The 27,904-nt window shown below is 38.2% G+C and overlaps 4 protein-coding genes across 5 annotated transcripts; 3 read left to right on the forward strand and 1 right to left on the reverse strand.

Moving 5' to 3' along the window:
* The first annotated feature begins 143 nt into the window (after positions 1-143).
* Positions 144-923, forward strand: LOC111338839 (gamma-glutamylcyclotransferase). The gene has a single exon (XM_022945376.2). It carries the CDS (start codon positions 302-304, stop codon positions 758-760), a length of 459 nt encoding a protein of 152 aa, XP_022801111.2. The 5' UTR covers positions 144-301; the 3' UTR covers positions 761-923.
* A 2,123-nt stretch (positions 924-3,046) lies between these two features.
* LOC111338853 (ankyrin repeat domain-containing protein 40) lies at positions 3,047-3,940 on the reverse strand. The gene has a single exon (XM_022945396.2). The coding sequence runs from the start codon at positions 3,902-3,904 to the stop codon at positions 3,161-3,163; it is 744 nt and encodes a 247-aa protein (XP_022801131.1). The 5' UTR covers positions 3,905-3,940; the 3' UTR covers positions 3,047-3,160.
* Positions 3,941-4,006: 66 nt separating this feature from the next.
* LOC111338847 (alpha-1,2-mannosyltransferase ALG9) lies at positions 4,007-20,790 on the forward strand. 2 transcript variants are annotated; one of them, XM_022945386.2, is made up of 18 exons: positions 4,007-4,142; positions 6,571-6,715; positions 7,596-7,730; positions 8,470-8,540; positions 10,534-10,622; positions 10,863-10,936; positions 11,817-11,878; positions 12,158-12,245; positions 13,199-13,304; positions 13,944-14,032; positions 14,939-14,984; positions 15,174-15,256; positions 15,907-15,978; positions 16,388-16,517; positions 17,786-17,933; positions 18,445-18,574; positions 19,010-19,140; positions 20,057-20,790. In XM_022945386.2, the coding sequence occupies exons 1-18, from the start codon at positions 4,057-4,059 to the stop codon at positions 20,217-20,219; spliced, it is 1,848 nt and encodes a 615-aa protein (XP_022801121.2). In that variant the 5' UTR covers positions 4,007-4,056; the 3' UTR covers positions 20,220-20,790. The 2 variants fall into 2 exon arrangements, with proteins under 2 accessions (XP_022801121.2, XP_022801122.2); XM_022945387.2 differs by lacking the exon at positions 4,007-4,142 and adding an exon at positions 7,091-7,216.
* A 3,196-nt stretch (positions 20,791-23,986) lies between these two features.
* Positions 23,987-27,849, forward strand: LOC111338835 (melatonin receptor type 1B-B-like). The gene has a single exon (XM_022945372.2). The coding sequence runs from the start codon at positions 25,439-25,441 to the stop codon at positions 26,603-26,605; it is 1,167 nt and encodes a 388-aa protein (XP_022801107.2). The 5' UTR covers positions 23,987-25,438; the 3' UTR covers positions 26,606-27,849.
* Positions 27,850-27,904: the final 55 nt, after the last annotated feature.

A 27,904-nucleotide genomic window follows, 5' to 3' on the forward strand; every position in this document is an offset into this window, starting at 1 on the left:
CCATACAGGCTTTAGCTTTTCTGCTGATTTGCAAACTATTTTAAATTAATTACTGTACAAAGAAAAGCGGAAACAATATTTCCGGTCTACACCCCACCCCCCGGCTAATTTTATGTTTTGCTGACGGAACCTATTTCCAGTCTTTCCCGGTATTCCGCACAAGCGGAAGTGCCTCGTTGCGTCCGGTTGTTCTCTACTTTCGCTTACAAGGCACGTTTTCGGCGATCTCTGTGCACGAGAGCAGGCTATCTTGTCTTCTTTATCCGCTCGACTTCCTTTCTGAAGAAACCTCAACGACTCCATGACAGACAAAGAGATGTACTTCGCTTTCGGTTCGAACATGAACCCGGACCGTATGCGGTATCGTAAAGCCTTCTTCACCGATCGAGTTGGAGCAAAGTTACTCGACTACAAAATGACTTTCTCTTTTAGGAGACCGGATGGGGGTGGCGCTTGTAATGTTAGACCAGTGAAAGATTCAGTCGTCCATGGAGTATTGTACACTCTTAACGCTGGAGGGTTAGACAAACTGGATGTCTTTGAAAAAGTCTCAGATGGTTGGTATCGTCGAGAACGAGTGACGGTTGAGAATTCTGCTGGAGAAAAAGTGGATGCGACAACATATATCGTAACAGAGCAGTTTTATCAAGAGGGCTTAGTTCCACACAGAGATTACTTAGAACACTGCTTGGCTGGGAGGGATGTTTTGCCAGCGGAATACTACAATTTCCTTGAATCATTTAAGAAAGTCTGCATATAAGGAATAACAACGAGAAACTCCAGAAATTACATTTCAAATTTTGGATCCTAATGGCGTTTGAACTTTTAAAACTTTAAAATTCGTTTTTCGTCGATTGCGAGGGATGTTTTGATGTTAGGCATACGATTTTTGTAGAAATAAAAAAGGCAGGAAAGAAAGAAAATTCTATGTTCCCTGGCTTCCGTCACTGGTGTTGAACACCTTTACGTGTGATGTTAATTATTCATAGTGCTTACGATCGCAATGAAGCAGGTATTTGGGCCGAGTTCAAAGACCAGTGCATAAGTTTTCTAAAACGCATCACATTTTTGCCGTGAGAATTGCATGATATGCAATTTTTTTTCTGTCAAGTTTAGGTAGTCTTTTAAGTGTCACATGACGGGTCAGGAAATTGCCAAGGTCTGACGAATCACACTCACGGCTAAAATAACGTTCAAATAAGCATTATCTAGGGACCTTTCCCTATTTAAAAATACTTACAGTGATGTTTCTTGTCCAAATTATCCTGCAGTAGATCAATCTTACAATTAACTTGAAAACTGTTAAGAATTGTTCCTTGAGACCTTTTATTTCTAGTTTAGGTTCTTTTGATCATCTAGTTCAATGTGAATGGAACCCTTTTGAATGTGCATGGTCAGGTGAAAAAAGACCCTTACCAAAGCATTCTAACTCGCAGGAATGATTAACGTATAACTTCTCCCTATAATGTCCATACATTACCCAGAAAACTGATACTGAGAATACTCAGATGTATCAGGTAGAAGTTATCTTGATCTGCCACAAAATTCTTGTATTTATTTTAAAAGGAAATGTGTAGCAGCTAGAGGGGAGAATTTTCAATCAGATCTTGATAAATAAACTAAACAGCAGAGGAAATGCACAAGAACCTAAATAATCACTCTTTCTTCCTCCAAGAAATATTTTTCTCTGCAAAGGTTTATGAAAGGGTTTGTATAAGGCTGTATATGTAGCCTTTTTAATTTTTTTTTCGTGTTCATGCAGCAGCTAGAGGGGAAATTTTTTGATCAGATCTTGGGAAATAAACTAAGGAGCTGAGAAAAAGCTCAGGAACCTAAATAATCACTCTTTCTTTCTCCAAGAAATATTTTCCTGTTAAAAAAATTGTGAAAGGGTTTATATAAGGCTGTATATGTAGCCTTTTTAATTTTTTTTTTGTTTATGTAGCAGCTAGAGCAGGAATTTTCAATCAGATCTTGAGGAATAAGGTAAAGAGCTGAGGAAATGCTCTCAGGAACTTAAATAATCACTCTTTCATACTCCAAGAAATATTTTTCTGTTTAAAAGTTTCCAATAGGGTTTGTATGAGGCTGTATATGTACCCTTTTTAATTTTTTTTGGTTTGTTTTTGTAGCAGCTATCTTGACGAAAAAACTAAACAACTGAGGAAATGCCCAGGAACCTATATAATCACTCCATCTTTATTGGATTTGGTTTTATTAAGTGGTTTGATATCATTTTTATGGATGGATCATCAACTGCCACAGGATCACACTGATTAGTATACACTAAAACAGTGGATAGCTTTGAAAATTATGTGTGCTTTGATCAGCTATTCAAACTCTGAATGTCCTTTGCTATTCACTTCCAGGCAACACACAGGATTTGCACCAGAAATATTTTACTTGTTGTAGGAATAAATTAGTGGTTGGTGACTCTCTAATACCTCGGTTATAGAGGCTCAGTGTTGCATGTTGTCATATCAATTGTGGGTGTTCACTCCACAAGCACCATGAGCCTATGGATGTGGCACTATAGAAATCCTAATTATTATTATTATTATTATTATTATTATTATTATTATTTTAGACTTCATGTGCCCAAATGTGATTCACTTTTGTCAAAAATTGTAGTCTGATAGGGTACATTACAATCCACACCTTTATCTCCCCAGGGATGGCTAAGCCTACTTGTTACTTTTCAACTTGTGAGTTTAGAGGGACTCTGGGGCCAGAGCTAGCTGCTTGGAAATTGTATTTTCAATCTTTGCCAAGAAATAAGTGTCTGTTTAAAAGTTTCTGAAAGGTTTTGTATATGGCTGTTTATGTAGCCTTTTAATTAATTTTTTTCTTTTTTAGGTTCTCTTTTATTTTTCAAACATACTCCATGCTATGGGAATAAAATGTTTTCCTTGCAAAGGAGGGGAATTTTAAGCTCCCCCCCCCTCCCAGCTCTGTCATCCCTTCTCCCTTACTTCTACCCTTCCAGAAGAGGAGGAAAGGAAATTTTACATTCACATTTTGGGTGGGAAATTAAACACAGAAAAAATAGCGATTATTATTTAATCAAACAAATCAATGTTTCAATGTTCACAATATCTTTCAAGAATGGTGAGATGTACGCCTGGCCAACATTTCTACTCCCATAAAGAAAAAATATATTTCAGCTCACATTTTCCTTTATCACTACCTCCAGTTCTTGAAATGGAACCAATCTTTTCACATCTTTGTCATTTCTAACTATAGTGTTTGGCAATTTTCTAATTTTCTTAATATTGTTAGCCTCGATGCCCAGTTCTTGGCAGAAAATTGTCACAAGAAATCGAAATGTTAGATTACTTTTGTCGAGATCAACTTCTATAAAGTCTTTCTCCTCTGAATCGGCAACTCGCAACTTAACGACAATTTCCTTCTCCGAGTGGGCAGCATAACAATTTGAATAAACCGAAGCGTTTGTATCAGTCGAAGATTCGTGCTTCCACGTGTTTGAAATAGTAGTCTCCTGCTGTCTAAATCTGGGATCCTCTTTCCCAAAAGTGACTTTTTCGGCGTAGAAAAACTCCGGATTTCGAAGATAATTTGGTACGATAGGTAAAGATTCACTGGCTTGGCTTGATTCGGTACCATCGCTTTCTCCAAGCAGTTTTCTAATACCACTGTCATTGGAAAGTTTAGCAGCAGTTTCCCCTTTATATGTGAGCGCTGCCGCATTAACTCCCTCCTGAACGAGATATTTCACAATACTCAAATGTCCTCTTTTCGCCGCCCAATGTAGGGGCGTCCATCCGTTCATCGCGTTCGCTGCATTTATGTTGACTCCTTTCTGGACAAGTGCTTTTACATTAATTTCATCGCCAATACAACACAATTCACGCAGTCTTTCCTCTAGATTTACCTTAGCTTCCATTGCTGTTCTCGCTCGTGTCGAAATAATACAAAATTTTTGATTGGTTCATTAATGTTTTGTCGGAATACAACTGTCCAATCACAAAGTGTGATAGAGGGCTTTTTAGGTTATCCGCTGAGTAGCATGTGCTTGTTCGTGGTCGTGTAAACAACATGGCGGCTCGGAGGCAGAAAGCGGGAACAGTTTCTTCAAGTTTTGAAGCCACCTCCGACTCCACAAGCAGTGTAGATGTTGATCTGTAAGTAAAATTGGATTTTAATTTTTTTTTTATTTATTATTCTCTCGTTTGGCACGCTGATCTTAATCTTCAGCTGTAACCTTTTTAAAGATTGATTTGATCTCAAACATTTTGGGTGTCGATTTCCACCACTGCCTGGACGTCGAGAAAATCAACCCCGTTTCTGTTTCTTCTGAAATGCAAACCGTTTTACGACAGTATTGTAGGATCAGAATCCGTAGATGCAAGTCAAAAACAGAGTCGAAAGGGATATCACGAACCTCCCAGGTGATACCTCCCAGTTTCTTCGGGGAAACGCTAAGGTTGCATTTTAGTAAGCGCTAGAAACAGGCTTTGGCACGTGGACTGAGGGCCGAAGAAGTTTGGACGAATGACTACATTTTCTATCACGGTTTGTGGCCTCCATCCTTTCTCAATTTTTGAAAGATTCCTCTTTGGAAATGATACCCTTTCTAACTGCTCCCGTGGTTAACTTACTGTAAAACAGTGCAGCATTAGAGACACTTACCGATATGAAAAAAGCCTTTGAGAGAAACAATTGTTTTCTGGAACTTGTCGTTTTGTATCGATAACCACCCCCACACCCCCTGCCCCTCCCCCAGAAAGTGAGGAAGGTTGAATTAATATGCAGCATGCCAAGGCCTATTCTTGAATGGCTAGCTAATAATGGCAAAATTCATTTTCTGATAATACTCATCAGGTCTATATCTAAAAAAAATTAATAGATAAAAGTTGCTATACTCTTCTCTTCCATTTCAATTATCTTGTATTAATAGGTTAAAGAAAGAAGAAACTGGAAACTAAAAAAGGATAGAATAAAACAAAACAAAAGTATTCCTTTATGGCCCCCCAGGTGTAGCATCTGACCTTGAACTGTTTTGAGTTAGTATTTGAATCCTTGTTGGGAAAGTCTGATTTTGCTTTGTGTCATGCCCTACATCATTGTTTTACATCATTGTTCATGCGATAAATAAGCTCAAAATGTGCTATCTTTTTTGATGTAAGGCAAATTTAAAACTCTCACACTTTGTTGAACTTTGTATTCCAGCATAGAAAATTTTATACTTTGTGAGAGGTTTTAGCCCGTTGTGATGAATATAAACATTGAGTCAGAGATAATTAGCGAGAGTAAAACTAAAAGAAAAAATCTTTGAATCACCATGTTTATAATAATCATTTAAGTATTATTTCTATCAGTTATGACAAAACTTTTTGGTTCCATGTACATGCAGCATAGTTTGAGGGTACTTCTAATACTAGTTATATTAATGACAGTGATAACCATAATTGGGCTTTTCAAGACCAGTAAAAACAAAGTGAAACAAACATTGGAATTAAACATAGTGTGAAAGAATCCCAACTTGCTGGGGGCAGACTAGGGGACTGTTTCTTGAAAGACCTGGTAACTTAATGGGTCTGTAAAGCTGTTCTATTTTCATTCAAGATGAGGATTTCAAAAGTTTTGAAAACAACACAGTAAAACTATCAGCTAAAGAAACGAAAAGGACTGGTTTGAGTGCCAGAACCTGCTTTCCTATCCTTTAAATTTTGGTTTTAAAACATGGCTTCAGGCCTGTTAAATTACCTGGACTTTTGAGAAACGGACCCCAGATGGCTGTATACAAAGTGCACTTAAAGTGCACCTACACCCAAAAAATTTTTTTCGCTTAACGAAGTAAGCTTATTTTTTTGAGTATTTCTGCGCAAAATTTTTTTTATTTGCTCAAATCTTCAATTTTCTATGCCCAGTCAAAATACGGAAAATCGGCCGCCATCTTGCCCCACGACCGAGTTTAAAGAAGAATGGCTCTAGCGGGTAATGTGACGTCAAATCGAGAACACGAAAGTCTGCATCTCACACATTTTCACTTGTTTGGGAAGATTGTCGTCGATATCGTCCGAAATATGCCGACTAGGTGTGTTGTATGAAGATTGTATGGAGCGCGATACCCTCTTGCAAATTTCGCAAGTTGCTACATCCTTCTACAACACACTTAGTCGGCATATTTTCGGACAATTATCGACTACAACCTTCCCAAACAAGTGAAAATGTGTGAAAAGCAGACTTTCGTGTTCTCGATTTGACGTCACATTACCCACTAGAGCCATTCCTCTTTAAACTCGGTCGTGGGGCAAGATGGCGGCCGATTTTCCGTATTTTGACTGGGCATAGAAAATTGAAGATTTGAGCAAATAAAAAAAATTTTGCGCAGAAATACTCAAAAAAATAAGCTTACTTCGTTAAGCGAAAAAAATTTTTTGGGTGTAGGTGCACTTTAACGAGTTGTACTAAAGGCAACTGAGAAAAAATCTAGTGGGTAGCAAGAAAAGGGAGGGAGAGGGCTTCAATCACAAACCCAGTGCCCAATCACTTGGCTAAATTACCTCTACAACTTTTAATTTGTCAAAGTGTAACTTTGTCTTTTAGAACAAAGAAACTTTCACAACCAGACAATTCCGTGTGGTGTCCAAGACCGTATACAATCTTTAAACTGCTGCTGTCAGCAAGATTCTGTTCGGCATTTCTGAGCAACATATCAGATTGTGATGAGACGTTCAACTATTGGGAACCTGTGAGTAATAACCAAGCTCTTTTGTGTGGTCACAACTGTTATTTTTACACGACTCGGGCAGTCAGAGGACCAATAACTAAAATCAACCAATCAAAATGCTCTATTGCCAGTTAATATTCTCTCAGTATTGGACCGGGCACTGTCCTGAATGGTCCCGATTGATACCGCACTTGTTGTGTCCCTTTGAACTTCAGTCGTAAAATAAATCTCTTATTAACCAAGCTTGCTCGGGACCGTACTGGAAGAATATCGGCCCTCGGTCTTTTTTGTACCGACCGAGTGCAGCTCGGTGCGTACTGTCAAGACCTCGGGTCGATATTCTCCCAGTACTGTCCTCGCACTTGGTTAATAAGATATATTTATTCTTCTCATCAGGATTATTCTGAGCTTCTGATGTGGAATGAATTGCACAGTTTTGCATATTATGTATTGAGTTCAAACAAGGAAAGTGTTGAGCTCAACAAATGAAAGAACTGGTTGATTATGAGTATCAGCAATATGGTGAGAAAAGTTGTTGAACTGCTGTAATGAATTTTGATAAAGAGATATGCAGAGCATCAACCAAATACCAGCTCTTCAAAATTTATCACTGATAGTGGTTTTCCTACCTGTTTTATTTCAAAGTTGGTATAACCAACCTGTGCTTCCAAACCACATTTATTTACAAAATTCACAGTCATTATATTTGCAATGTGTTATTTTGAATATTAATAACAATTGTACAGTTTTCTGGTGACTTAATTGCATTGATTCTATCAAAACTGATAAGCGACACTTATAATGAAAGTTTTGTATGGAAGTTGATGTAGAATTCACTAGTTGGGATAGCTCTTGCCATCTGACGTGTTTTACTGATATTCATCATTGATGGTTGTTTTAGATGCATTTTCTGATGTTTGGTTCTGGTTTTCAAACCTGGGAATATTCACCTAAGTATGCCATTAGGTCCTATGCTTATCTGTTGTTGCACACTATTCCTGGAAAATTACAGATCCAAATATTTGAAGCAAACAAGGTAGGTTTCTTTCAGTGCATCATTTTTGAAATTCTTTTAATCAGTTGAAGTAGGAAAACTGTCACAGAGGTGGAGCTCAATGTTCAGGCATGTCAGTAGACTTCTCAGATTAAAAAAGGAAAGGTAGAAAAAGTGTTTTTCTTTTGATGACAATGTGGCAATCACTGGGTGAGTTTTTGGCCAGCCATTGCTTGGTAAAGCACAGCAGGCACAGCAGGCACTTCAGAGGTTATGCACTGAAAATGTTTTTCAGCTATCTTGCTTGAAATTTCAGCCAGCAATTTAATTTCTCTAGTTTGTAAACTAAGGAAATGATCATTTACTAAAGAAGTTCTTTATTGTTCATTAAATAAATTCTCCTTGTCAATGCCTCAGGAAATGTATAGAGAACAGTATGGAGAATATGCATACTGATGTTAAGGTGTAAAGGGTAAAACTAAAACAGTTTGGTTGTTCGTGTTCTTTCCTTATTGTTTGTTTGTTTTTGTTTTTTTTTTTAAATGTCATCCAACAACTAGAAGATTTTTTTCAATGAAATTTTTTACCTCCAATAAGTAGCACAGCTTTTAAGATCTGTAAATGCTTTTTATTAAAAAAAAAAGAAAAAAAAAACTTGATTATACTGGTCACCATGTCTTCCTGATCCTTGTCTCAGAAAATGTGAGGGATAGGAAATTAAGTTTAATAATTTTATTTACCTTTAATTAAATTGTGTTTTATCATTTCTTTACTGTTGTAGTTGCTGGTGTTTTATTTTCTACGGTTTGCACTCTCAATATTCTGTGCTGCTTGTGAGGCATATTTTTACAGGTATGAAATAAAAGTTTCTGAAATGTTTCGGGTTAAACAAGTTTTGATCATGTGACTTACCGTTAATTATAAACAAAATGTTGTGGGTCAGTGATGGATATACATGTAAGTATCAGGAGAAATGAGGTAAAATATCAATCATTTTGACCAGTTCACTCTCAAGATCTCAAGTAATTAGTAATTCTCCATACTGTCTGCTGTACAACTCTTTAGATATTAGTTTGGATAATTATCAACAAAGTTGACATGATAAATTGGCCACCGTAATGATTACAAAAGCTGACGTTTCGAGAGTTAGCCCTTCGTCGGAGCAAATAGAGGAATTGTGGGCTCTGTGTGCTTTTAAAGGCAGAAAATGGAGCTACATTATTGGTGGGAACATGGCAACGAGAAAAACACAAATAAATTAGTGGAATGAAAAGCGTTTGTTGATCCCTGTGGTATTTAGACTGCCAGTTTGAAAGATGAGATTTTGTTCAAGAGGTTTACGGCTTTCCGTGCTACCTAAGTGTAAGGAAAGACTGCAGATTGCCATATGTTACTTAGTTTAGGGAATTTGGTAGATTGCCATATGTTGCTTAGTTTAGGGAATTTGGTATTATAACATAACCAAAGGAAAGCACGCACTCTGATTGGTCAATTCAGCATTCCCCATTTGCCTATGGGTTTACGCTGCTGACGTCAGCAAATGCAAAGACTATTTTTCTGCACCCGCTTGTTTTTTCTGGTCAGGTAAGATTTGTTAAATAAAAGGGAACTCTTTAGCTACAATGTATCAATGTTGTGTTATAAAACAAATGGTAAACACCACAGCGTACAATATTGAGTTATGGATGCACTTGGGAGGTTTGCTTAGCACTCAAAAAGCTAGAGTCACTCTTGGCTATTGCCTCAAGTGACTCTTACGCTTCTTTCGTGCTTAGCAACCTCCTGCGTGCATCCATAACTCAATAGTGTACGCTGTGGTGTTTACCATTTGTTAATTAGATCTAACTGTTAGCCCCCTAATATACTTGCATGACTGTGTAGTTGGCTTGAATCATCAAGGTTGTTAACTGGTAGACTAGTGATAGTGCAAATATAGAAAGTGAAACAAGTGAAACTGTCATCTGGATGAGGACATGCAAAAGTCAACATGAAGTTCTTGGAAATAAACATACAAACTTTTTTCACCCTTTATTGCCTGAGAATGACCTGCATCTAATTTCCCCTTTCTGTTTTACCCACGAATCATACATTAAAGTCACAGGAACAAAGGAAATGATCGCCATTTTAAAAAAGCTCTTAATTGTGGAACAAATTCTGCTGATCAGTTCCATAGGAACATGTATGGTAGAAAACAGTGTGGGGAAAATGCATAATGATGTTAGGATGCACTTCAAGGGTTATAGATCAGAGTAGAGAGGCAAATGAAGGCTTAAACAATGGCGCACACTCAATCTTGCTAATGCCATTTCTTTTTGTAGCTAATTTGGTTAGTTTTCATTATGATGGTCACATGTTAAGCATTTCTCTTTTCTGTATAAAAAAAATAACAGTGTAAAAATAAAGAGCCTTGAATTAATCAGTGTTATCTTAACTGGGGAGCCGGGATGGCGCAGTGGTGAAGGCACTCGCCTCCCACCACTGTGGCCCGGGTTGAATTCCCGGACCTGGCGTCACACGTGGGTTGAGTTTGTTGTTGGTTCTCGTCCTTGCCCCAAGGGTTTTTCTCCAGGTCCTCCAGTTTTCCTCCCTCCGCAAAAACCATCATTCCAAATTCCAATTCGATCTGGAAACAGTGGACAAGAAGAACCACCCAGTGGATGTCCATTGCTAAATTATTTATTATTTATTTATTATTATTAACTGAGTATGTTTGGGTTTTCATAACTTTTGAAGGTGGAAGGTTGCACAAGTTAAATTTAATCAGAATAGTTAGAGGTCAGCTGGAGACCAGACTGAATCAATAGTAACTGTTTATTAATTTACACTATTTGTTCTTTGATTTCAGTGGAATTATAAAGCAATTTGGGAATCATGTTGCAAGAATAGCTGTTGTTTTCATGATTTTTAGTACAGGGATGTTTATATCTGCAGCTGGTAAGTACTAGTACTGGGTGGGTATTTACTGTAAATACCAGTAATTCTGTTTTGATTCAAAACTTGCACACCAGTCTTACCTTTACTCAAGAGTTCAAATTGAAATCAGGTTGATTTAAAACACCATAATGATTAAAGCTTACATTTTAACCCCAACATTGCATCTTTTGGATCTTGATCTGTACTGTGCCTTTTACTACATGTAGTTCTATGACGGTTTTTTGTTTTGGTTCCCCAAAGCATTTCTGCCGAGTACATTTGCTATGTACATGGTGATTTTATCATATGGAGGATGGTTTTCAGGAAATTATGCAGTAAGTTATTGATCAGAATAAACATTTTTATATTCTGACAGAATTCACAAATATTGCTTACTTTGTTTTGTATACTGCTACTGAATGTTCATCACGCAGTAACTATATAGTTACTATATAGTTGTAAATTTTTGTATACAATTAATATTTTGTTAGTAAGCCAAGTAGATGTAATTTCCATAAAAAATTATAAATGCTTTCCTCTTTACTAAAATGCAACAATTTTTTTGTTAAAACTTTTAATTGAATGAAATAGTGATGACTGTAATTTTTTTGACGACTTTGTGTCATATAAAAATTTCTTGGACTCAGGATCTATTTGAGATAATCTGTGATGTAAAAAGTAGTTCACTGGACTGTATATTGAAAGTCAGAGTGACTCATGATTAAGCCCAAAATTGACTAGTGATGAGTGAATTTTACAAAAAGGCAAACAAGGTGCGATTTGAAGTTTTTCCTTAACTTTGCAACTAGTGAAATGCTGTTTTAAGTACATGTATGGGATGGGATCATGAACCCCCTTTGCAGCCTACCCTGTTAAAGGGAGTTGGATTTATGGTTGAGTTGGTTCATTGTTCTGTGTTACAGGTGTTTGATCCCACAATGCATGTTTTGTCATAAAGATGCACAAGTGGAAAAACTCAGCTGGTTTTTTTAATAGCAATGTAAACTGTATTTTGCTCCGATGAAGGGCTAATGCTCAAAATGTTGCTTTCAAACACCTTACAGTGGCCAATTTACATTATTTATCAACTCAGTCGATAAAACCAAATTACCTTAAAAGTATCACCAGCTATTTAAAAAATTTTGAGGGAACATGCCAAAAGTACCAAATATGTCTTGTAATACTGTGGTGCTCTATTTATTATTTTTATCCCAGGTGGCAGTCCTAGCAACAGCGTCTGGTGCACTAATTGGCTGGCCTTTTAGTGCAGTTCTTGGGTAGGTGCAGATGTCCATGTATTGGTGTTAAAATGCTTCTTGACTGAGTTTGGTCAAACCAGATGGGGAAAATATTTTGTTCAGGGTTATGACTTATGGACTAAATCCAGCAAGGTCCATGCATTGCTGACCACAACCCAAACATTTTCTTGTACGGCCCAACCCAAATTAGCCAACAAGTACATAAAATTTTGGGTTTCTTTGAAACTCTCCTATCAGTTCCTATTAAATGTGCACTGACTTGATTCTATTGATTCTTTTTTTCTTCTTTTGTTTCAGTGTTCCTATTGCATGGGACATCCTAGTCCGACAAAGAAAAATAATGTATTTTATACAGTTATGCCTTATATCAATTATAGTATTTTTGGTGAGTACCTCAGACAGATAATTTACGGCATGCACACATTTGCAATCAAAATTATTTATTAATTCAGTAATCAGTACAAACTTCAGTTTTGTCCTTGAATACATGTCAGTGTGCAAATGTTTGTACATGTAGCAGTACATGTACCTAGGCATGCTTGTGTAAAAAATATTCACAAGTGAAAAATAATAGAAAATGTCAAAATGATGAAAAAATATTCTTAATAGTGCTAAAAAAATCTAAATGTAGTGCCTTGTACAGACTTTGCAATACATCAATCATGCTAGTTTTGAGTATTTTGAACTGTGTGAGTGACCACTTTATACTTCTTACTAACCAAATTCAATGTTTGTACTGTAAATTATGGACCAAATTTTTTGTGCTCGTATGTATGACCCAAATGCAAAGTCCTTGGGCTATAACTTAGATGTGCCATTACTTACAGTACTGACTGAGAAAACAAGGTGAGTAAGATAGTTACTAGTAATATTGTATATCTTCAGGTTCAAATAGTGGGAGAACATTTCAATTCCAACAAACTTTTGAATTTAGGCCCTACAGTGAAATACGGCTTGCCAAATTAACCAATCATGGTGCACATACTAATAGAGTGATGTAATAAACTATGTTATGGCCTGCAAGCAGGCACTCATTGGCCCTGCTTCGCAATAAAGAAGCCCGTGACAGTCTGTGAGCTGTGTAGGTTGAAAAATGAGATTGCTCTCATTTCTTGTGCCAGACACCTTGTTAACCTCCTGCTGGTAAGCTAGGGAGCTGTGAACTTTGGCAGACTTTTTAGAGAGGCCGGCTATAGTTGTAGATGCTCTTGTAGCAGTGCCAATGGGAGCCTTCTTGCAATGGCGAACTATGTAATGGCACACTGTGACAGCCAATGGAAACTGTGCGATAAAATACACGTAACTAATGTTTAATTTGTTTATTTCTTCTTCATTTAGGGACCTTTAGTTTATATAGATTCCTTTTTCTACGGCAAAACAGTGATTGCCCCCTTGGGTATAGTGCTGTACAATGTGTTTGGCAAAGGCGGCCCAAGCCTTTATGGTAAGGTTTGAAGGATGGTATATATTACACACTGAGTAACAATGCAATGATATAAATGTGCCTGGGAGGGGACGGATGGGAAGAGAGTAATTTCTTTAATGTGTTTTGCATACGCTGATTGGCAAAATTGATTTCTTGTAATAAATACTCCTCAGTTGAATTTGTTAAAGGGAGCTAGGTAAGACTGCTTTAACTACTATCTGCCAGGCAAAGTTGTTAAACTTTGTACTCTCACATCAGTATGTATTTTCTCCGTACTGTTCTCTTTAAATTTTCCTGAGGTACAGACGGGGAGAATTTGTTTGACAATCAAGAGGTGATATTGTAAGGAGAAACTACATCCTAGTCATTCTTGGTTGATTAAGTATAGGAAATCGGCCGTGATTTAACTTTATCCGTGGCTGGAGGAAACTCTTGAATGGAGGAAACTCTTATTTTCAATTTTTCCTTGAAAAGGCAAAAACTTTCCTCTGTTTAAGTGAAGTACAAGGAGAATAGTAGGTCAATTATAATTAATAAAGTGAGAGGGAGAAAAAGAAAAGTGTAGACCACCTTTGGCAAGGATGAAGCTGTCTATTTTCACAAACGTCTTTTTTATTTAGGGAGATCACATGGTATATGTCGCTTTTTACTTTACAGGCGTTGAGCCATGGTCATTTTACTTCCTAAATGGGTTTTTGAACTTCAACGTTGTATTTCCCATGGCGCTCCTGGCTTTACCCGCCTCTGTAAGTTTTTAAACTTGACGGAATGAACAGTCAACCAGACCTCATTTATTGATAAACTGCGTGAAATAAATTCCACACAGCATTTAATCATTTTGAAAGTTGATGCACGCTTTGTGCAGCTTAGAGGGTTTGAACGAGCGAAAATAATGCAAAACACTTCTACATTTAAACGATGCACTTGTAGTGTGAGTCACAATTTGGTGTCTGCTTGTCTCAAAAGTTTCTTTAAATGGAAAAGGATGTGACTTTGATCGAAAACATTTATTCCTTGGATGTCAGGGGTTTCTGAGACCGTCCTTAGAGAACAAGACACAGTATACTTTGTACGTATGATGCACGATCCTCGCAGTAGAGAGCGCTATTTATGCGATAGCGAAAATCAGACCTGAAAAAAATCAGGCCTGTACAGGATTCGAACCACTGACCTCTGCGATACTAGTGCAGCGCTCTACCAATTGAGCTAACAAGCCAACTGGGAGCAGGCCGTTAAGTTGATTCGTAATAAACCCGTGATGATAAATCAGATACAATGAATATATGAAGTTCATATATTTTGAACTGCGGTATTAGATACGTATGATGCACGTATGATGTATGCACGTATGATGTATGCACGTATGATGTATGCACGTATGATGTATGCACGTATGATGTATGCACGTATGATGTATACGTATGATGCGTATCCTTGCTCTCTACTGCGAGGATTGTGCATCATAAGTATCTAATACCGCAGTTCAAAATATATGAACTTCATATATTCATTGTAACAGTATACTTGTGTTGCGTTGTCATTAGCAAAATCTAAGACCTTGCCATATTAACAATGATACGTTCACGTTGTGTTGTTAGCTTATTAAGTATTAGATGTGATTTATAAACTATACAACAATTTATATTTGACAGGTCTTTATAAAACTGGTGATGACAGGGAAATCACAGGAAAAGAAATGTATGTGAAAAAAAAATTCCCAAATTAGATTTTAGATCATTGCTGTATGACATAAACCGTCTTATCTGAGTCTCTTTTTTTTTTTTAAGGATCGATTCGCTAGTTCTTCCACACCTATGACATTCTAATACTGTGAGTTACGAGAATTTTATTGTGCATCAGAACTAATGGATTGCCTTCTTTTTTTAGTTCCGTCCTCAGTGTTACCGATTTGGCTTTCACTCATGGGCATGTATATTTGGATTTTAATTTTCTTCACAAGGCCCCATAAGGTAGTGGGACTAGATTACTAATTAATTTTTAAAAATATGTATATGTTATGTAAAATTGGATTAAAAATAAAGTAGTTTGATGTAGGTTTTTATTTACGAGTAGTCCGTCCTTTTAAATAAATATATTTAAGTTCACTCGAAAGATGAGTATAAACTGTAACAAGCTCATCGTTGATGCGCGGCCAGTACTTCAAATCTGACTGACACTCGATGCCAAAACTCAACCTCGTTCCCTGGATATGCCACCACATTACTTTACGCTGCGCGCTATTGTGCATTTTCTTGCACAGGAAAAACCAAACGGAATTTGTGATTCTGGCCCTTAATGGTCAGAATAATAACTAGGACTTTGTCTCTGACGAAGGAACGGCAATAAGCACAATTTTAACCTACGAGCAGGTCGTTGTTTGGTCTCATCATGCAATGTTGGAGAGAGAGAGATCGTTGCGTGACAAGTTCAAATTAGGGCTGTGGAGGGGACTGCAGGAAGCGTTGTACCAATGCAGTTTATTTTTGCCAACAATTATTCAGACACCAGTCTGAAATAATTGAAATAGTGTCCTATTTCAACCTACGTATGTAACAGTAGCTGCATCATAAGAAGAACGTGATCTTTTAGTTATTGGTTGCGTTTTTTTTTTTCTAAACAGGAGGAAAGATTTCTGTTTCCAATCTATCCGTTCTTCTGTTTATTCGGAGCTGTAACTCTCACCAAGGCACAAGTAAGTGCAATAAAATGATTTTATCATACTCGCAACCAAAAGTGGAGGGAAAATGTAGCTTGCAGTCAACTATTTTCTTTTTCTGTTCAAGTTTGTACCCCTTTCCACGTAGCAGCACTTGCTTCCATATTAGTCACTACTTTGTTGGATACAGTTATCATCCTTAAACTAGATCAGGAAATGTTATGGGATTTTATTCTGGGTCTCCGAAAAATGAAACTTTCCTGCTTTTAATTTTTCTTTTTTTTTTTTTTTGTGGGAAAGGACACCTGCAAGCGAAGAATAAACGCTGCTCATTTTATTTTGCTAAATTTATTTTAAGTAGCATTGGTTAGCTTTTTAAAAAAAAAAGTCTAAAGCAACCATTTAAATGATGCGAGGACGATGATTTTTTTTGTATCCTTTACAGAAAATTTTCCATGGGCTTTTCTTTAGCGGTAGCAGACGTCACTACTCGGCCTCCTCCACATGGTTTGCAGTCTCTGTCTGTGTAGTGTTCTCAGTTTTATCTTTGTCAAGATCAAGTGCTCTATATTATGGTGAGATCTCCACCACTGACACAGTTCATTAATATGTACGTGCTAAAGGGCTATTTTTGGAGGAATGATAGTTGACTTGTAGTCTGACACTTGAAGAAGGCTACGGATAGATCCCCTTCTACATTCATGAAAAGACCGTTGTCTGCACCTGTTGGAGAAAGGTTGTCGGGAGAAAGCGCACGTGAAACAGGTGTTTTGGTTGGTTTTCAGGGAAGTCTTAGAAAACGCCATTGTAAGGACGAGGCATCGTGGGATTGATGAATTTATTTAATTACAGATTTGACTTATTAAAATTCATCGATTAGCGACTACCCAGATCACCTTTCGAGATTGTTGCTTGTGCTTTTTTCCCCGTTTCCGACAACCTTTCTCGAAACAGCTGCATAACAATTGGATTAAGAGCTATACGGTAAATTCCAACTGCGTGTTAGTTGATGAAGGCGAAGCCCGAATGAGAACTATCACGCATAGAAATCGAGAGCGAATGATCTACTTGTTTCCTCGTGAAGCCACTAGCCGTTCAAAAGACACCAACAAGACACGTTCTACTCACTTACTCACTGGCTATCTATCACGGAATAGATAGTGTGTGGCAAAGCTAATCAGTTTACTATATCTTTTACTGAAAAGATGTCTCCGAGGTTTAGAGTGAGCCTCAGTAATATTTTCCTACGCGAGGAGCTCCTTGTGTGTCGACTCCCCTGAAGAAAAAAAAGTCTTTTGTCTTGATAAATCCTGTATTTAGTCCGATAACAATAAAGTTGGTTAATAGTGCACAAGGCTTGTTGTTCGCAAGTCCTTTGGTAATACTTCACATGTTACGTCAAAAGATTTTGATAAGATCAGGTATCAAATTCTGCAGTTGATCTTGAATAGATAACAAGTACCATGGCATAACTTACAACATTTTTGAACGCTAGTAGAGTTTTACTGGAAAGGTTTTGCTGAGGTGTAAAGTACGCCTAATCATATTTCCTTATACACGGACCTCCGCACACATCCGCTCCGCCAAAAGAAAGAGTCATTTACCTTGCTGAATTCTGTATTTAGTCCGTTAGCAATTCATTGGTTTAGTAGTGCACAAGGCTTGCTGTTTGCAAATCCTTTGGTAATGCTCCACAGCGACGTATCACATGCGGTGTCAAATGATAGCAGAGATAAAATTCTTCAACGGTGATCTTGAATAGAAATACGAAAATCGTAATGGATTTCTCGGAGCTTCAAACTGACATTCTTAGCTTCTTTTTTCTGTCTTTGTGGTTACCTAGGTTACCACGCGCCAATGGAACTGTTTATTGAGCTAAACCACATTTCCTCTAAACTTGAGGAGCCCCTCCCTCAAGACAAACAAATCAACCTGTGTGTTGGAAAGGAGTGGTATAGATTTCCCAGCAGCTTTTTTCTGCCCTCGGAAAGGTAATTATTGAGACTGTTGAGGCTACTTTAACCAGTCCAATTTTGCTCGCAGTTCCTTGAAATAAAGAATATGCTAATCTGGTAAATAAATGTTGAAAAGACGCTTGGAAAAACTCGTGTTTCCTCTGAATTCGAACTGTGCCTCCCAGATACCGATTGGGCGCTTCTACTGACTGAGCTTCGAAGCCGCATGTTGGGAGCAAGGTAAATTTTTAACGAGCTCTCTATAACTTTACATACGGATGATAAGCAAGTGAGTATATGACCCTCGCTGGTGAGATGAGGACACCAGAAGGAATGTGATCTGACATCCCTGACTGACCTGATGAGGGAGAAGTTTGGTCTAATACTCTGCCCAATTCTTCGTCCCAAGGGTTTCTCGGGAGCCTACTACTTTCTCTGAGAGCTGTCAGCTTTGGCTCGTTACTCTAACCTCTTGCTGGAGACTGAAGAGAAAAGAATTATCTCTTCTAGGATAAATTTCCATCATTTTTATTTTTCCTTGTTGTAGGTGGCATCTGCAGTTTATTCGATCTGAGTTTCGAGGCCAGTTACCAAAGCCTTATGCTGACGGACGTAATGCTACAAAAATTATACCAACACACATGAACGACATGAATAAAGAGGAGCCAACAAGATATGTAAGTATATAGACACCATGGCCCAGTTGTTCATTATTCTCCGCATCGTGCTGGCCTGATATTTGTCCATTGTGGAGGGAGTTGCAACGCAAAGTCTAACAAGCTTAAATTTCCTCGTATTGTGGAGCTCTTAAGGTCGATACATTCGCTGGGATCAGTGCCTGCAACGCGACGCACAACACGTCTTAATGGTTGAACTTTTGAAAATCTTTGTCCCTGCGATAGAATTTGTGTCCGAAACAAGTCACGGTATTTCAAACTGTTTTGTACTTTTACATGCGATCAGAGCAATAAAATGGGTTGATGCAACCTGTTTCGGGAGAAATATAAAGATAGCCGTTTGACACAGAGACCTGTCGCAGCAACTTGTTGTCGTAAAAATCGTGATGTGCTCAGGCCTTATTACATGTTTTTATTTTTCTGTATCTTGTACAGATGTCCATCTCAAAATGCGACTTCCTCGTGGATTTAGAAACAGAAAAGGAAACTGAACTTGAACCAGACTTTGTGAAACGAACCAAGGACTGGGAAGTGGTACTTAAAAAGCCGTTTCTGGATGCAGAAAGGTAGGTAATTGTGTAGACGTACTGACAAACGAGTTAAAAAGTCCATTTGTGTTGATCAGCCGTGATTTGAGGTTGCTGAGCAACGTAATTTGATGGACGTTTTGTCATCCTTCAACTGCTTGCAGTATTAACAGAGTCTGCGCCCAGGCCACCAGAGAGCTTGTAATATCCTTTGATTTCATTTATGTGGTTTAGAAAACAAATAACATCAGCAATTGCTTATTTTGCTCTTTACTATTTTCACCCTTTTCAGCGTTGATCATTTGCGAAAAGTTGTTTTTTAATTGAAAACTTGACTGTCCTTCCTCTCGTGTGTGACATTTGATTGTCTGAAACTTTTCTGACCACGAAATGAAAAATTGAATGACGTCTTCCTTCAAATATTGGCGAAGTCTCATCTGTGTGGTGGTCCTATCATGCAGCTCCACAGTTTCGCAGTTAACTGACAGTTTGCATTTCATAGCTCCACAGACCTGAATATTTTGTCGATGGTACTTTTGGATACATATTGTAACCTTCTGTGACCTCGTGACGTTTTCAAATACCTTAAGATGTCCCTTACTCTCTTACTAATTTTTCCCTTTGGATGTGTATATTGTTGAATATCAAAAGAGAGAGAGCTGTCGGCCTCGGTCGTTCGAAGGGTGATGAACGCTGTTCATTAGGTAGATCTCTTTCCGGAGGATAGCGCAGTACGTTTTGTCAACACCTACCCGCTGAATAGCGGTCTATCCGCTGGATGGCGTGATTCGCCCTCTGATCATCGAGGCCCTAACTGAATATTTTCCCAACAGGCCGAAGCAAACCAGCTTCTGCCAAAATTTTTGCTTTCTGCCTGAACAAAGGTCTCCTCGGTAGCATAAGTTTCCTCGTCATGGGATTGGGATCTTACGCAACTCTGTTTATCTTTCCACAGATCTCACCGACTATTTAGAGCGTTTTACATTCCCTTTGTCTCCTACCGCTATACAAAATATTCAAACTACGTTTTGTTGAGATCACTACGAAAGACGAGTACCAAGGCAAAGAAAGGAAGAGATGGAAAACTTGTTGTCAAGGAAAACGATGAAAAAGTTTAATGAACACTGTATTCAGAAAGAGGCATAGCTGTTGCCTTGTTTTCAAACACATTTGATTTGTTGGCCAACTCCGTCATCTTCGGCCTTGACGTTTCCCTCCAAAAAGTGGTCGTATAGTTTCGTGTCGTGTCGTTTTGCTTTCGAGTATCTTCGGACAAGATTATTTCGTGCCGAACCTTCTTGAACATGCTAATGAACTTACGACAAGCACGTTTTCATTGAGCCATTTCCGAGACACTCGAAGCCTCTGTTTCAAAGCGAGGGTCAATGATAAAAACTTTGAGCTTGAAATGATCTGTTATTCTCGTGCAGTTTAAATACCACATCGCAAGTAAAAGCTTGCTTTTGGCCTCAATCTGTGAGGTTAAAGTGACTTCAAATGGTCTATTGATTTTCCAGGGAAGTTGCATGAGTTAAAGTTCATTCTGGCTCAGCGCTCTGATCTCGGATATTACAAATATTTTACAGATAAGATGACCGCACTTATATTTACACATCAGATTGACGTTGAAAGAAATGGGAAAGTCACGCTGTGAGGTTAATAAAAGAAAGATGTTGAAATCAGACTCAATACTTAGAACAGAATTTTTTTAGGAAGATACCGGTTGGATATAATTCGCCCTGATCACTTGGTTCTTGGCTATCAATGTGAAAACGCAAACAGTCCGAACAATCCCGTGCGATTTTTATGTCCTTTCTCCCAAGATCTTATCGTCTAGAATGGGTTATTTCGTACTCTTACTTTTACCCACCACACTTCATATTCGAGGAAAGATCTGGTCTTAAACGTTCCTCTCAGCTAGAACTTAAGCACTTACTGATGTGCGCAGTTAATTCCGTGACCACGAGAGGGCATCATTGCGTTGGGAATGGAGACGTCTCTCTTGTCTCATTGCCCACACAACTTAAACCAACCTTAATAAATACTTTACACTTTCCAGGTTAAGCGTTTGAAACTGTTGATAGATGACGATTCTCAGGTGTCCTTATAGTCATCTATCAACAGTTTAAAACGCTTAACCTGGAAAGATCTCCAGTATCAGTTATTTTAGGTCTACCTAAAATCCTCAGTCCCTAAAATCCTCAGGTTACATGTGCATCCTTGGGGCGTTTGGTGTCAAAATGAGACTTCCATTACAAAGTTTGGCCATTGACTGTCATCTTGCTAGTTATCTTGTTTTATCGATGAAAAGGAACAATATTGAAAACTAAATAACTGTAATCAGATATTAGCTCTTCTAATAGAGACTCAATAAGACACCAGACACTAAAAAGCAGCATAATATCGTGAGCAACACTTGTACGCATTGCGGACCTATTTTTAAGGCAGCTTACCATACGTGTCGGATCTCTAGACGTCCCAAGTTACAATGACTAAGTGGAGATAATAATACCCTTGGCAGTGAGTGCAGATTCAGTGCTGTCAGTCAGAGCAGGTAAGGCTCCAGCAGGTAAGGTTTTACAATAATTACATGAGAAGGAATGTCTCCAAATGTGGCCGGCATAGGAAATTGGACGGCAAATTTGGAAAGAAAATCTTAAGCCTTTAAATGTAACAGAATTTCAGGTTAGAAAAATAAAAGAATGAAACAAATGTAACTAAGACTTTATCTACACGGAGTAAGTTTGTCCCTTAATTTACAATTAATAGGAAAAATGTCCATGCTAAGCGGCACGAAGCGTTACTGTAAGCAGGTAGCTTCCGTGACTTTAATAAATAATATGCAGAATTTAAAACGTTACTGTCTGCGGGGGTCCAGCTTTTCCTGCAAATAATCAGTTTCTAATTGGTGAGTATTTATCTTTGCACACGTTTAGATGTGTGCCAAATATTACTAAGTGCAAAACACTATGAATCACACCGACATCAAAGAGATCCCTCAATCCTGCATTCAGTGTTGCAATTAGGCCGGGGTAACATACATCTATGAACGATATCTTAGAAGCTATCAAATTAATTGTGTCAAATTATTGCTTTTTCAATTTTCTTTTTAAATTAAAATGTCTTTACAGAGATTTTGAATAATCAAGATAAACGTGTGAAACCGGGGAAAAGAAATATAACGACACAACAGGTGACCTCCTAACCGCCGAAGTCATTCGAGTTGTTTACTCATTATGCGGGAACTAATTTATTTACTCATGAGTCGTCATGAAGTATATGGATACGAAAAACTGATTTGCCACGGTTGGAAGCGTAAATCCTATTAGATTTTGAAAGGACTCTCGACTTAGCAAGACGATGAAGACAGCCGCAACTGTGTGTGCCACTCAGTGTCTCATCGCAAATATAAATATTGTCGTTAGCCCTTTCGCTCCGACGAAGGGCTAACGCTCGAAACGTCAGCTTTTGTAATCATTACGGTGGCCAATTTACCATTTCAGCTTTGTTGATATATCCAAATTATTTCGTTACTTCCACCGACGCAGCCCCAAACAGTTTCTTTCGAAACTATCAGCCTTTATTCATAAATATTGTCGACCTTGTCGAATTTTATAGCCGTGTAGGCTCCCTGTTTTTTACTGGAAATGTTTCACAGAACAACTCAAAAAGACACTGGGAAGTTGAATTCATTTCCATAGCTGCAGAAGGAATGGAAGTAACGGTGAGTCGTTGTTTCCGGTTTTGAACCGTTGACTTCCAAAGAATAACCTTGTGATTTGCATAAAACTGAACTGGCTTACTCGCAGTAACATTTTATTTTACTGACGGGGAACATTTTAATTCCCCAGAGCTATAACTTTTCTGGTGGAAAAAAAAAATTACTAAGGCCTCTTAAATGCAGATATTTTGGCCAGATGGCCTATACCGGAGGCCACTATTTATACTAGTCAAAGTTGGCCTTTATTTGTTCCTTGCCAAGAAACGCAAATGGCGCCTGTACAAATACCCTTCGTTCAAAAGCTACAAACAAAACTTCATGAAAATTATTATACGATTTTAAAGTATAAGAATGAAATAATATTTGTGGCAAGTTTCGTTTTTATAGGATTGTTTAACGCCCCCGCCGTTTTCGTCAATAGCGTGATATTTTAAATATTTTAAGACCCGAAAACTGTCATTATATGCAAATTTCGAACTTTTTTAAATTTTGGCCGTAAAATGAATCATTGGAACTTTAATGAAACTATTTTTCCTTGAGCTCACTCAAAGGTATGTTTTGGCGAAATAAAAGAGAAATCAATTTTTTGTGACTGTCTCCTAATTCTCGACATTCTGAGATCACTCTTAAAGTTTGAACCTCGTGTCGAAAACCTCAGGGAAAAATCGTGCTCGTAATTTTAGATCGGTCTCGTGCTTCACGCTGAACGGATTTTAAAAATTACCCTAATGATTCTAATAATATTACCGCGCCGTCAGAGCACGTATCAGACTGAGGTTTTCATCTCCCTTATTAATAGCTCACACGCCCAATGCCGCATTGTAAAAACAGGGGCCTTCGTGTGAGTTTCTCAACTGTTATGTCCATGTGAGTGCATAATTCCTTCAAACGAATGATCTCTATCGGCGTCGAAATCGATTAAAACTGTCTCACGTTAACTGAACATTCACTGTTTATTTGTTACTGTCACAATATCTGTTATTCTCTTTTTTTTTTAATAAATACCAATACTGAACCGAAACAGCCACAAAGAGTCATTTGAAATATCTAAGCATAATGACTATGTGGGGCTATTTGTTTCCTGTTTTGTGGAGGACACGTATCAGACGAACCACATTCGCAAATAAGCACTCTTTAGTACGTGTTCGATACTGAAAGAAACGGAACGGAGGAATTCGAAGTTTTGAACTACTTATGTGTGCTCAGTGAACAAGAAATATGCCCAAGAATCCATTATAAGTCTTTTCGAAGTAAACATTTTCATCGTCCAGTGCTCCATCGCACACCTGAGCGAAAGCGGCAAACTGCTTCATTACGGCATCGCGCTGTTTCTGTTTTTGCTAACATCGTCAGTTATACAAGAGTGGCGAAGATGATCCGACAACATAACAAACCTGCTTCGATCGGTGATGATCCAAAGGCGGGCCAAAGGCACAAACTTTATAGTCATCAGCGCACACGAGATTAAACTAGCGCAGTAAATCTCTCTTCGCAGTTGTCTTCGCCTCCATGATCCTCTGGATTCCATTGTGGGTCAATGTTTTTTTTACGGCACTTCCATCTGGTGGAGACGATGCCACGAAATGTTGAGCTCCACTGTAAGTTTCTTCATCTTTACTTCTCGAACACAATCAACCCATTAATATAGGCAGGAATGAATCCTATATTCGGAAGAAAATTTCGTAAAATTCTTGCAATAGAAAACTAAAAGTTCCTGTAGTGTCTGAAGTTGAAACGCCCCCCTGTCTTTACACAAGCTGAAGATGTCGAGACTCGTAGCAGAGATTTACAACGAAGCTGAACGTGGAAACAAAACGCCTCAGCTCTGATGAAGAGTGCTTTTTCTGATGGGAACGAAATTTAAGAAGTAAAAGATCCGCACAGACAACCGGGAGTGTTCACACTAGGCAAGCTTCTGATAACTGCTGATGAGGACAAAAATGTGATCGATATCCCGCTGGAATATAATTAAAGGCGTTTGTTCACACTAAATAGTACCTCAAACAATTGATAAATAAGGAACATAATACACTAGCTCTTTCTTACACTGATAAGAACTTCTTATTCCGGGCTGAGGCGGAAGGCACGTTTTGCCGGAAGATTGCAGATGGAAAGTCTACTATTTTGCACGCGAAATTCTACATCTCTATCATGCTAAAACCTGAATGATACGCGGAAATGAAAATTAAGCCTGGACGGCGCTCTACAGTGGAGCCCAAATCTACCTATCTGGTAAACTTACCGTTTCTAGAACATTTGCTGGTCGATGAAATAGGAATAATTAGTATTTAGCGGGGGTGGACTCAAGTATTCTCTCAGATTCTCTCTCTCTTTCTCTTAAAAATAAAATAATAAATTCTCAAAAAATAACTGTCGCAAAACACGGTCCAAGTTTCGAAAGTACAGACTGGAAGAAATGTTGTCAACAATATGCTAACGAATATGTAAACGTCAACGATGACATCTCCACTGATGAAAGCGAAATAAAAGGATTAAGATGTGACGCTGATAGCTGAAACCTAGCTAAAAATAAAATGAAAAGCCTTTGCTGATGCTTTATAGTAAACCCCAGAGCAGTGGGATTAATTTGATGTTAAGCTTGGCGCCTTTGTTTTAATGATGCCGGACGATTTGAGCTCACGAAGTCTAGGTTTGATTGTTGTAGAAGTAAGCTTCCTCATAACCTTGAACATTTTCTCTCTGATTGGAAACGCCTTGGTTTGTATTTCGGTTTACAAGAATACTCGTCTCCGAACGACAACAAACTTGTACATTATCGCTTTGGCCATTAGCGATTTGCTCTCTGCTGTGTTTGTGATGCCCGTAAGCACGAGCGTACTGATAGCGGGCAATTGGGTTCTCGGTGAAACGCTTTGCCAACTTCACGCCTTCTTCAGCCTGTTTGTTATCTACGTTTCTCCTGTTACTATGGCCTTTACAGCAGTTAATCGTTATGTGAGGATTTGCAGGTCGGACCAGCAGTACAGGAGACTGTTTTCAGGGAGAAAGCCGAGCACTTGGCTTGTCTCCGCGTGGGCTTTTGTTGCATGTTACGCGGCGGTTCCTCGATTGCTTGGTCTTCAGGCGTACGAATTCGTCTCAGGCTACGCCCAGTGCTCTATTGCACACCTCAGCGAAACTGGCAAAATTATTAACTACGGCATCGTCGTTACGTTGTTCTTTTTAACACCGTTGATAGCCACTACATTCAGCTACACAAAAGTCGCGAAGATGATCCGACAGCACAATGCCTCTGCATTTACGACGATTCAAAGACAAGAAAGCGCTCGGGAAAGAAGCCGTAAATGGCGAAAAAGCAAGGGTATCACCAATCATGAAATCAAAATCAGCAAGTCTCTATTCGCAGTCGTCTTCGCCTTCATGATCTGTTGGGTACCCTTCTGGATCATCGTTATTCTCCGTCGCTTTCGTCTTGTCGCAGTGATGCCTCGAAACGTTGAGCTCTTTTGTATGTTTCTCTTTTATTTGTCGAATGCAATCAACCCCTTCATATATGCTGGGATGAATCCCGTATTTCGAAGAGAATTCCGTAAGATTCTCCTCTGTAACCACTGCCATGAAGTTGACGTAGCTGATGACAGAAGAGCAAGGATGGAGGATGTACCAGAGACTCCAAATATGGAATTTTCTCAGTGCGTGCGCCGACCGAATTTCCATCATGATACTTCTTTGGTCAGTCTTTCTGTCGAAATGAGTGAAAATTGTGGAAAAAGGCCGATGGATCTTGGACTTGGGCCGTCTATATCACAAAGTACCTGTTGATAGAGGCGAATGATCAACTGGTTTATCTAAAAAACGTTGCGCTAGTATTGATCCTGCTATTCTTGGTTTTCATCGATAGAATAAAATATCTTTGCACGCATGAAAAAAATTAAGAAACAAAGTAGGTGAACGGCAGGTATAAAGAAACATTTTTAGAGTAATTTTAGGCTCAGTCAGTAGCGGTCGAAAGAAATTTTTAACCAAAACGATTTTCAGAAAATTACAAGACTTAGTATGGATCCGCCATGTTGGTGTCCCTTTAAAGGATCCTAACATGGCCGCTGAGGAAGTGGATTAAGAAATAAACTTGACAGGTATTATCATTATCATCATCATCATTATCATCATCATCATTATCATCATCATCATTATCATCATCATCATTATCATCATCATCATTATTATCATTATCATTGTCATTATCCTTATCCTTATTATTATTATTATTACCATTATTATTATGGCAGTAAAAAGTTCTGGATGCTCAGGTATCCTAAACAATTATTCGGCGGCAAGCCGTAGCCAATCAATGCAACGACCAAAGTCCTTACAATTAAAATTCCTATAGCAATTCTTAATTATGAAACCCTAAACTTAACTGCTATGTAGTAAAGACCTCAATCAAAATACTAAAGGTTCCATACGTCACTACTGAAACGCTTAAATGTAATAAAACATCTAATATTTCTTATTTCAATCTTAAAGCGCCCCACCATATTGAGGAAACTATGGTAATTCTCTTATCATTATAATCATTATTGTTATTATCATTATTATTATGGTAATTTTTTTTATTCTGTTTGAGTTTGTTTTGAAAGTCGGTTTCAATTCTTACTTGTGGAGGTAATGGATCAGGGCCAACGTCTTCGTAACTGTCAAACGACGTGATCGTATAACTCTGCTGCGGCATAGAGCGGTTTTCGAATGAGTGTCGTAATTACTCTGAGTCGCGATTGGTTTTGGTTTTCTTTCTCATTGGTTGAGAGACAAGCGCGAGTTCTACAGTCTATAACTATTAACAGTACGAAATAAAGCAGGACCAAAGCGAACGAGAATTACTTTCAAGGACAACCTATTGCAAACTGCTCTAACAACCTAGGGAACTGATATGCAGCTCAGAATAGCAGGGGTGCAATTCTCGGAGGGAAATAAAAGCAATAGTTGATAAGTTAAGCGCCTTCAATTCCTTGTCCACGTTATTTTTAGCAAGTCAAGTATGTTCTGAATAAAAGATTTTACAACAATGTTGTTTCAACAGAATTATAATAATTATGGACAGATGATTTCAAGCTAGATGGC

The sequence above is a fragment of the Stylophora pistillata genome, chromosome 7, assembly GCF_964205215.1.
Source record: "Stylophora pistillata chromosome 7, jaStyPist1.2, whole genome shotgun sequence".
Taxonomy (NCBI): domain Eukaryota; kingdom Metazoa; phylum Cnidaria; class Anthozoa; order Scleractinia; family Pocilloporidae; genus Stylophora; species Stylophora pistillata.

Excerpts from the sequence above, each read along its gene's own strand:
- LOC111338847 (XM_022945386.2), top strand. The coding sequence starts at position 4,057 with ATGGCGGCTCGGAGGCAGAAAGCGGGAACAGTTTCTTCAAGTTTTGAA. Across the intron at positions 8,541-10,533 it reads TGTGAGGCATATTTTTACAG|TGGAATTATAAAGCAATTTG; the intron begins GTATGAAATAAA and ends CTTTGATTTCAG. Across the intron at positions 13,305-13,943 it reads AGGCGGCCCAAGCCTTTATG|GCGTTGAGCCATGGTCATTT; the intron begins GTAAGGTTTGAA and ends TTTACTTTACAG.
- LOC111338835 (XM_022945372.2), top strand. The coding sequence starts at position 25,439 with ATGATGCCGGACGATTTGAGCTCACGAAGTCTAGGTTTGATTGTTGTA.
- LOC111338853 (XM_022945396.2), bottom strand. The coding sequence starts at position 3,904 with ATGGAAGCTAAGGTAAATCTAGAGGAAAGACTGCGTGAATTGTGTTGT.
- LOC111338839 (XM_022945376.2), top strand. The coding sequence starts at position 302 with ATGACAGACAAAGAGATGTACTTCGCTTTCGGTTCGAACATGAACCCG.